Source organism: Xenopus laevis, chromosome 9_10L (assembly GCF_017654675.1).
Source record: "Xenopus laevis strain J_2021 chromosome 9_10L, Xenopus_laevis_v10.1, whole genome shotgun sequence".
NCBI lineage: Eukaryota > Metazoa > Chordata > Amphibia > Anura > Pipidae > Xenopus > Xenopus laevis.
The window spans coordinates 89045763-89057253 of NC_054387.1; the positions used below are offsets into that span (position 1 = coordinate 89045763).

The 11491-nt window shown below is 37.6% G+C and overlaps 1 protein-coding gene across 5 annotated transcripts in view; it reads right to left on the reverse strand.

The window, feature by feature from the left end:
* Nucleotides 1-11272, reverse strand: part of satb2.L (SATB homeobox 2 L homeolog) — a 117494-nt gene extending 106222 nt beyond the window's left edge. For 3 of the 5 annotated variants that reach the window (XM_041576202.1, XM_041576203.1, XM_041576199.1), the window contains exons 1-2: nt 2481-3710; nt 867-1085 (exon numbers count right to left, since the gene is read on the reverse strand). In XM_041576202.1, coding sequence (XP_041432136.1) covers nt 867-1085; nt 2481-2541 — 280 coding nt within the window. In that variant the 5' untranslated portion in view covers nt 2542-3710. Of the gene's footprint in view, nt 1-866; nt 1086-2480; nt 3711-4647; nt 4720-11161 lie in introns of those variants that run through there. The other 2 variants (XM_041576200.1, XM_041576201.1) reach the window with 2 other exon arrangements.
* Nucleotides 11273-11491: the final 219 nt, after the last annotated feature.

Below are 11491 nucleotides of genomic sequence, written 5' to 3' on the forward strand. Positions count from 1 at the left end.
AAGAATGTGCACAAAAGGTGTAAGAGAATTTGCCTATATGTTGTTATAAAAGAGAATCATAATAAACCAATAATACAAATATTAAATGCATTCACGCTTTGAATTCACTGAAATCCACTATTAAACATGCACAAAAAGCTAAAGTTTATCAGTCAGCAAGCCTAATGCTATTATTATTCGTCTGCATTTTAAAGCAAGAATTTACCGCTGTTTCTAAGCAAAACACCAGGGTGAATTCTAAATAGTTAGTTATGTGCCTTATTGCCATTATATATGATACTGAGCATTCTGACAATGACCTGAGTATGTAAACACAAAGAAAAAAAACATTAATCTTAGCTAGTAAAATACACAAAAGCAGCTTTTCAGGCATGGCTGCCATATCTGTGATAAAAACTACAATTCTGAGTTCAGGGTGCAAATGCATTACCAGCAGCTAATGTAAATGCATCTTCAATCATCATGTGCAGAGCGCCAGCTTCTCAACATTATCCCTCGCTACAGAAAGCCTGTCCATGTAACTGTATCCTCATCTGATGAGCATTCTGCACAACGTACGGCTGAACAGGAAGAGCAAGGAGGGGGAAAAATCAGCTCTCGAGGAATAGCTAGAATCTTTTAGCTCCTAGTGACATGGAGCTGCCAACAACTGAACTCAAAGTGGCAAAGTGCCCGTAACATACCAACCCTTGGGTCACCCCACTCTTTGATTTACAACAGCAATCACAAGGCCACAACACACCAGAACTAACTTCCTGTAATGCTACACCATAGGCAAAAAGACTAGAGTCAAGATGAACCCTGACACCCAAAGACAATGTTCTCACTTGGTCACAGCTTTTTGCAGACAATTATTACTTTCTTACCTCCAGCGGATTTGCTGAGTGAGCCGTTGGGTCGTCCCCTGATTCCTGTTGGGCTACCATTCTGTTCCAATCTGGCCATTTTGGGGGGAGGACTTTTAGATTCTGGGCTGTTGCTCCCTCTGTCCGGGCTGTCCCTCAGGCTGGGACTCTCACTTCTCCCCTCCATGCCCTTTTGGTTAGGGGACAATGCTCTCCCGGGCAGCTCACAATAAAAAGGATCTAGCGAGGGGTTAAGGGAAAAAAAGAACGATATAAAGCAAAGGTCTCGCACATCCTCTTCTCTAGATGGACGAAGATTAAACCACAAAGGCAAGCATTGTGTGCTAGATACAATCTAGCAAGTTTTATGTAAACTTTTAAAGGAGATACTGGAAATTTCCTTCCAGAATCAAAACATTACAATTACAGGAAAAACAAAGTATTTTTAACATTAAATTTAGAATATTATAACAAAAAATATATAAAGACACACTTAAGCATACATTTGTATACAGAGAAATACACACACACACCATACAATTATACACAGCATGAATAATAAATGGATCTAGTTATAAAGAATCTCCATTACCTTTTATACATTCCTAAAAGTTACAAAATTAAACTTGCTACTGAATAATACACAGTGAGTGTAATGTTTATATATATATATATATATATATATATATATATATATATATATATATATATATATATATACATATATACCAACCAGAATCCATGTAGGGTGTACCCAAAGTTTACTAACCTCATAAAAAAAGTTAATCACATTGAACAACAGTAGATACGCAGGTAAATGATGCCTTTAAATGGCACGTAGGCCTAGATCCAGCCAGGCATCAGGAAATCACTGAAAATCAAGTTGTTGCTGGGGTTCAATTGTTATTTGATTTGTGGGGGGGGTGAGTTAAAATGTCCACAAACCATTTTGGCTATACATTTAAAATCTTAAATGAAAAGTAAAAAGTTCTGTACAAGTTTTTGTTTTAGCAAAAAAAAAAAAACTTCTCCAAGTTAAATAGCAGCGGCTTGCTGCTCGCACGCTGTTGTCTTATACACTCAGATCTATAAAGGAGTAGGCGCTACCATAAAGTTTAAGGGCCCTCTACGGAGCACTAAAATGTATATATTTATATAGGGGCAGGCACACAGCTCATGAACCAGCAACAATAGTATGAATAATATAGTGTGAGTTCTTAGTGCCTGTGGCTTTTATCCTCTTGTAGAATTGGATAAACATTGAGAGAATAAAGAAAAAAAGAATATAATTGAAATATATATATATATATATATATATATATATATATATATATATATATATATATATATATATTTATATATATAAAAAATACAGCACTCAACAGGCTCAGTTAGAGTAACTGATTTTAATAGAAAAGCAAAAGAAAGTCCATATATATATATATATATATATATATATATATATATATATACTTAGAAAAATGCTGAAGCAAACCAGGATTTCTCAATCAAGGAAACACTTATTAATTAGATCTTACATTATTATATACTGATGTGTGTGTTTCAATATTTATATTGAAAAATATATAAAGTATCATAAATAGTGTATAAGTTAAATCTTATTGTGGTACTTACTGCTTAGAGAAGCCTGTCTGTAGGTTGCCTGGGATGGGCTGTAACTCTGCCCATGGATCATGAGTAAAGACTCCAGGGTTAGAAGTTTTCTCTTCCCCTTTCAGGTATCTCGGGGTGCTTATTCCGTCGCGCTGACTGTGCCAACTTGTTTCGTTTTGCTCCTGCGTCGGGTTATTCAGTGTCTGGCTGCGGAGAAGGAGGAGAGAGGAGCTGGGATCAGGGTGGAGAGGTCATGTGGCAGTCGCGGATCTGGCAGTTGTGTGTGTAGAGGAGGCTTCCCAGAGTGCCCCCGACACCTTGGCACGGAGCAAGGGAATGGAGAGTGGGAATGGAGAGCGGGAATGGCAAGTGAGAAGAGTTGGAAGCAGGCAGCTGAGATGCACTAGAGAAGTGACAGGATCAGAGTGACGACTTCAGCCTGGCAGCGGCAGTGGCAGTTGCAGCAGCAGCAACACAGAGTGACTGGCACAGGCGCCACACACAGCCAGGACTGATCAGGACTTTGGGGCTGTCCTTCCTTCCTTCCTTTCCTCATCTGAGCTTTTTTTTTTTTCTTCTCTTCCCCCACACCCCCCAGGAGCCCAAATCTCTCATGCAGCCATTTCAGTCCCGAGCAGGAGAAAAGGAGACGATGTGATTGTGATATGGGAGGGGACGGTCTGTCACTGCACAGGAAGAAAAAAACATGTACAGGAGGAGGGAGAGAGAGAGACCAAAATAGGAAGGACAAGAGAACCTGCTGCTGCTGTGGATCTGCTGCTGCCTGGGGGGTCATTCCAGCCCCCACTTATTGTATGTGTTTAGCAGGAGAGGTGTCAGTGGTGCAGCTGTACTCAATGGAGACCTTACGCCGGGGGGAAGAAAGAAGAAGTCGAGGGACAGAGAGCGGCTCTGCTGATCATTGATCTCCCCTGATCTAATATACGGCTACACTCACACTGATCCCTGCACCAAGGTTGCACTCTTTGTACAGGGGATTGAGGACGATTGTCGCTTTCCCATAATAAGGGCAGTACACAAGGATCGCTCTAAAGACACGATACTGGATCAGTCTTATATTTCCCACTCTCTGTCTTCTAATTCTCTCTATACCTGTCTCTCTGTCTCTTTACCCTGAATTTAATTCTCACTTTTGTCAGGCGATTGTAACTTTGTAGCAACTTGCTCCGACCTTGTCCTGCTCGGCATGTTCTTCGCTCAGCAGCGCATGTTTTTTAGGGAACTGTGGGAATGTCGTTGTTATCGCTGCGATTTAGCAACAAACATTTTTGGACTGCGCTATGGGAGGGTTTTGTTGGAACAAAAGTAGCATGTTGAAAAAAAAGTATAATTATCTGTTTATTGAGTTAGATTAGATGTCTGTTCTATTGTCAGTTGTATAGAGTTGGCTGCAGAACCGGTGCATAGCAAGAAAATGAGAGTTGCCACATGTGTTGTACCTATGGCTGGAAGTGTATTGTTTCTGGGGAAAAAAAGTGATGCCAATCACAGACAGAGGACAGCTACAAATTTCACTAGTATTTATATATTATAATCTCCATGACTATGATGGGCAAAGCTCTCTCTGTCTCTGCCTGTAGGCATCGCTTTAATAGGTACCCGCGGGGGAAAGCTCTCATCCTGACGTCATCATTTATCTGCCCGGAGTTCCGCGGGGGAGGCTGCCTTGAAGGGGGATCTCACACCTCTAGGGCCCATGTTATATCAGCCTGTATCTGCTTCTCTGCCAAATTATGGATGGAGGAAATTTTTACCAGATTGGTAGTCAGGGCAAGTACCGACCCCCAATTTAGACTAAGGACCTTTTTAAAAAGTTCTTATATGTGTGTGTTTTATTTATCCGCCTTGGATCTTTCACGCGTTCTTCCCAGCACTGTCAGGTTGTAAGGTTACATCCATGAAGAAATAAATATAGATATATTGATAGATGCAGGCGGATATTTAACGGCGGTCTCTATTTATGGCCAGTTTCACCTCCAATGGCGACAGTGTAGTTAAATGTATACTGAAGATTATAAAATATACGAAGTGCTTGAAATATTTTCAGGAATCATGGAAACTAGAAGCATTATTATTATTATTATCATTATTATTATTATATATTTTTTTTAAAAAAAAATAGCTGAGACACAGCAGTTGGCATAAATAATACTAATAACCGACTTACCTTTCTTTCTGCTCCACAGATAGGCAACACAAATAGCTCCTGCTCAGTATGGCAGCACATACCCCCCAAGTTACAGAAATGGGTACTAATAATGAACTTCCTGAGCAAGGACAAATATAGCAAATTGGCAGAGACCCATATGCATTGTTCGTATCTGATTGGTTGTATTCGTTGCACACTGTGATTGGGCGGATATGAAGATATATAGATGATAGATGATAGATAGATAGATAGATAGATAGATAGATAGATAGATAGATAGATAGATAAGCATGTTTTTTCTTTTATTGGGTTACATTTTAGCATCTGTTGTAACTGAAAGTTTGTATTTTGCAGGGCCCATCTCCTCATTCTACCCAGGCTTTCAATAATAGTTGACCAACTAGATGTTGGTCCTTCCAAGGTATTTATATTATTAAATATGATTGTAAAGAATAGCCCCGAGTTGTTAATTTGTTAATATTTTAGCAAGTGTAAATATTTAATGGCGTTTATAAGGGTCACTATTGCCAGTGAATTATTAATTCGGGCAGAGGTGCGTTTTAATAATATATGCAATTAGAGCTGATTAATATGTATTCAGTTCACTCTATTTATAGGCTACATATGCGGAGAGACTACTATTATTATTTGTGAACGTTATTGTACCGTTTCCTTTATTCTTGTTAATTGATGTGTATCTCAGCAAATAAATGTTTTACTAAACGAATGGCAATGTCTTCATCTTCCTTTTTTGATGATTTGGAGCGAATGTGCATAAACACAACATTGGAGTCACAGCAGGCGAACAAGGGAGACAGAAAATAACCAACTAAAAAATGAAATAACATAGTTTCAGTTCAGTAATAGCAAAATTGCTTTATAATTCAGAAAAAAAACAAAGTTGTTGCAGACCCAGCAAACAGCTAGTAACAATGACGAATATACTGATAAAATGTCTAGACATTTTTGGTAAAATTTCTCTATCCTTCTTTTCAATCTAGTAAATGTGGGCAGCATCAAGCCTGTATCATTTTGGGCAGCTTTATATACAGACAAGTATTTTATTCAGGTGTTCTTGCAGCAAGTAATGAAAGAGCACATGTCACTCGTTCACCAATACATGGGTTTTAATACAAGGTTCTGTTGCTATAAACTTCAGTGGGTAAATTACACTGGGCTGCTATTAGAGACAGTTACTAAATCCGATCAGTTTTTAATTCCGAGAACGTTTCAAATAGAAGATTTTATTCAGCTGCTATTTCTGTTTTGGTGCTATTACAAGGATGGATATAATTAATTCAAGTCTTACTACAATATTAGTTTTAATAGGTTCCATTCACATTCTTTTACAATATTAATGGCCATTCAGATGCTTCAGCGAGTTGTTAATGGACAGATTCAGTACAGGTGCTATTAGTGTTATTAAAAAATGTTTTATTCATTGGAATATTTTCATTCTTAATTAATAATGGGGAGATTTACTTAAGGTGCTAGTTTTAATGCAGCGTTTATTGATGATAATGATTATTGATTAATTTCATTCAGGTGCCATAACATGGAGTTCCTAAAGGACATATTTTAATTAAGGTGTAATTACAGCGTGTTTCTTAAAGGACAGGTTTAATTAATTGGCAGATTTTTACAGTGCGTTCTGGAGAGAAATTGAACTCAGCCTCTGCAATTATATATGTGTGTGTGTGTGTGTGTGTATATATATATATATATATGGATATATATATAAATGGATATATATATATATATATATATATATAAAAAGATATATATATATATAAATGGATATATATATATATATATATATATATATAAATGGATATATATATAAATAATGGATATATATATATATATATATATATATATATATATATATATATATATATATATATATATCATGTTAAAACAGTGCTCTGTATACTATAAAGGGGAGTTTTCATGAAGTTGCTTTCACAGATTTCATTCCCAGGAGCAGCACACAGAGTTCTATTTGACCATTCATTCAAGGTGACAGTAAAATTGGTTTAAAGAGTCCAGACAATCTTCTAGCGCTGTAGACAGAAAGATGTGTGGACACTTTGGTGGAAATAAGACCACCAAATTTCATCTATTTAAAGAGAGAGTGATTAGAAACGAGTTTACATTTTTTTATGTAAGAAAGAACATTTTTTTTTAAAAGCAATGATGAATCTGGTCATTAGGGTTTTAGGGCAGGGATCTAAGTATAAAAGATTTGTTTGCAGACAGCAATAAAATGTTTGTCGCCAAATAGTTGTTGGTTAAAGAGTAACCCCCAAGTACTCCCCACATTCATTGCTTCTAAATAATACTTTAACCTCTAGGAGGCAAACATTGCCCAACTCACCGCTGCCTTCAGCTACACTAGCCCAGGATTTGGCAAATAATCCACGTCCATTTTCCCTTCATTCATACAGATTATGTGCGGGCTTGTGATTGATTTGTATGGGTCACACACATTTTAGGATGCAGCATCCCTGAAATCAACTGCATTCGCAATAAATGATCCAATGGTTTTTTTTTCCGTGGCAGTTTTCCAAATATGATCATTGAGACTTTTAGGGGGAAATCCGAATTTCTCTTATTTAAATTATTACAGATAAAATGTTTGTTGTATGGAATATTAAAGAAAATACAACTGGCAAAGTCATAAAACCCCTTAAACAAATAAATGCTGCACAAAATTCAATATACGGGTGTATTTATATATATATATATATATATATATATATATATATATATATATATATATATATATATATATATATATATATATATATATATATATTTCTATTGCCATACTCACCAAAGCTTTTAAAAGCATTTTATGTGTGTGACGTAGATAATTGCTCGAGCTCGGGCGTTCAGTACTAAAATGGAACCCCCCCCCCTTCTTCATAAAAAATATTCCATGATAAATGAGATTTTCCTTTCTGAACATTTTTGACTTGCTTTCTCCCACCCACAAGTTTTCTACAGGGAATCGGAGTTTGACGACATGAAAATGTAAGAGTTGCTTCTGGCATATTTCATCCTTTATTTATGAAAACAAGATTAATAGACTATCAACATGTGCTGAGATAAACTTAGAAAAGGGGACATTTTCTGTGAAAGTCCAGAGTGTATTTGCCACAGTTTCCCCAATGGCTGTAGTTTATTGCAGAACTGTTGATTGTGTCCACTGAATAGAACATGATCTATTTGCAAGGGCAATGAGAGATCTCAAAAGGTAACACTCAATTTCACCTTTTTAGCCGGTATGAGTCAGGCTATGAGTTATTACGATTTGGCATACTGCCACCTGCTGGTCACCAGCGAAACAGGCTGTGCCATTTGGTTTCCAGTGTGCAAATGAGCATTGTACATACACTATGCTGTAACTTTATAATGAAATAATTGTACAATCTGCTAGAAAAATGTTATAGAACAAAAAAACATAAGCCATCGCTTGCTGCATTACCGAATCTATTGTAGTGCCCAAAGAGATCAGCTGTGCCTATGATTAATAGCAGATCTAATCATTAAAAAAAAAGAGGCATGACAAGACTGGGGCGCTAGACAGGAATGACAGAGACATATATCATTATGGGGAATGGTTTGCTTCATTTTGTGGGACAAAAACATCAGTAGGATGTTACAAACAGTTTTTACTAGAAGTAAAAAGGGTGATGTAATAGGAGTTGTAAAGTTTGCTCCAGGTCTAGTAACCCATGGCAACAGTCATTTCAAAATTTCTACATTTTCATTGGTTAATATGAAAAGAACAGACTTTGCACCTCATTACGTTTTTGTCTGCTGTGTTTCCACACTATAATGGGTCCGGCTGTGTTACATTACAGTAAAAGTTGAGAAAGCAGTGAGATCCCCCAAACACAAAAATGCTGGACAGTTTAAAGCCTGTAACCCCCTGAAGCATATGCTCTGATCTTCTTTATTGAGTAAACTATAAAGTGAAGTGCCTCCATTAGCCCAGGTCCCACTGTATCAACATTGCAACGTGTAAGCACCCTGTCTGTACCACACTAGCACCCTACCTCTGCCATACCAACACTCTGTGCTTCACCCTGCACCTGCCACCATACGAGTCATATAAACACTCTCTCTACCAAGGCAAAACCATATCTTTGCCACATTAGCACTCTGTCTGTACCATACTTGTACCCTACCTGTGTCTCACTAACTCACTATTTCTGCCACAGCAGTAACCTGTCTCACATTAACCACACAAACTCCTTATTTGTGACACACAAACACCATCTAAGTGCTGCACTAACTCTGACACATGTATGCCTGCTCATTGCAATATTAATGCAGCATCTCTACCATAGAAGCCACCTTATCTTATGTACAGTATATCTTTACACAGGACATAGTACTCTGTCTATGCCACACTAACATCCAGGGCCATAGTTTCTATATATGCACCTCAGGGTTTGTGTCTACAGCAGCAGCTTTGAGGGGACATGGCTCAGGTGCCTACATACAAAAAAAATTCTATATACCCAACTCCTATCTGATTCATGCATGTGCAAAAACTTTTGCTCATGTACCAATCAGACAGAAGAAGGGGATTGATAAGGGTGGTTGTGCCTAGGACTTGCTGGCTATAAATCTATGCTGACACCCTGTTTATTCTACACAAGCACCCTACACTAACACCTTCTCTATGCCATTCTAGCACCCTGCCATTAAAAAAAAAATGTAATCACATATGTGATCTTATATTTGTAGTGTTAAAAAACTGTGCAAGTGAATTGGATAAGTCAGAATAAGAACAAAATGATGTTCTGTCATTGAAAATTCTTTGAGCCAACCATAATTAGTTGTGTGTTAGCCTACAAATTTGTGTACATGCACATGGTTTAGAGGGAACATACACTAGGCTTGTCTTAATTACACAAACACACTGTGTTACACGAATACCCAATGTCTGCAGCATTACATCCACACCCTGCCACACAAGCAACTTGTCTGTGCATTGCACCTAGTGTCCTGTCTCTCTAAAATTAACCCAAAAGTGTATTTTTCAAACTTTGTATTTAACACCCTATCACTGCCACGTGCCACCCAAGCCCTGTCTATGCAGAATTACAATTATAATCCAAGCAAAACCCTGTATCTGCCATATTAACCCCTGTGCCTAAGCACCCTGTCTCTGGTGTGTGTGAAGCCTACTGTAAGAAGAAGTAGTAGTAAAATACTGATAGAGCAAGCAAATGTACACAGATTTATACACTGGTACAAACTGCCACCTGAAGACTCATTGAATCCTGTGTAATTCACTGTGCTTTTCCACAATGCAGTTTTTTCTAATTACGTAGCATTTTTGTTTAGTTGCATCTGTACAAAAGATTGTTTGACATGCAACTCTGAAATGGATTTTTCAATACTAGCCTCTTGTATCACACATACCATACACATGCCAGGTGAGAGGGATATGCTTATTATAGGTGGCAGAAATTTATATATTGCTGCTGTGTTGTGTTGGTGCTGTTCCTACAAGGTAGTTATTTTACAAATAGAAAATATGTTACATCCACTGATCTTCTATAATTGCTACAACCAGGGCATTGCAAGGGGTTTGTATGTTCTGCCTGTGTGTGGGTTTCCTCACTCCACTTTCCTCCCACACTCCAAAAACATACAGAGAGGTTAATTGACTGCGGATAAAATTGACCCTACTGTGTGTGAATGTGATATAGACCTTAGACTGTAAACTCCACTTGAGACAGGGACTGATGTGAATGATGTATAATCCCTGTGGAAAATGTTACAGCTGTATAAATTAAGGTTAATAATAATAAATAAAGATGTGTATTTGCTGTTATGTGTGCAGTAATATCTCTTCTTTCTCTCAAAAAGCATCCACCCTCTAATGCTTTACTACTGAGATACTATCTATAAAAACCCTTTCACAGAAGTCACAGGCCTGATTTAAAACCCATGATTTTCTACACTAGCTAACAGTAAAGGCACATCTGGCAAAAGATGGCAAAATCCTAAGATTGTCTTCGATTATTTTGCAAATCACTGAATTTGAGACACATCTGATGTATCTGCCTGCATTTTTGTTTATAGGACAATGTCTGGCTGCTTTGTATTTCTCTCCTACTTGATTTCATATTGCTGTGCTAGAATTTATTTGATATAAAATTACACAGACCTCCAGGTTTTTTTTTTTATTTTTATTTTAATTAGCTTTTAAAAATGTGAAGCAATAAACTTGACATTTTGAAAAGCTTTAAAAATTTCAAAATTGCCTAAACAAAGATTTTAGGGTAATGGCCTGGGATGAGTTTTCCCTGTCTGTGTGTAAGAGCAGTAAACCAGTAAATGGAGACCTTTGATACACAGGCATGAGGGTCCTCATAATCATACTCTTATTTGGGATACTTTATGAGCAAAGAGCTTACTGAAGGGGGATGTCTATATAGACATGACAGGCACAGGTTTCTCCCAATGGCACAGGCAGAGTATCTTTTGATTGATGGATGCCACTCACGTTTGTAGAGTAGGTCCCAGTGTAGGGGCAACTATTCTTCAGTGTTGGATCTGGGGGTGATGTAAATCCAGACACCGACTGATCAGCCTCTCAGATTTCTCATTGTTCACTCACTGTGGGAGGGCTGATTCTTCACTCTGGTGATGGAAGAGTTACACCAATTAGTCATCCAGTCTGATTATCTCCTGCTATCGGTTGGCACAATGCAAGCTTTGGAGAGTGTTAGAAAAAGATAACAGACAGACAGACAAACAAATATAAAGAAAAAGAGACAATGTCAAATAAACATAAATCGGTGCCCCCCCCATTATTATATTATTAACGCATCCC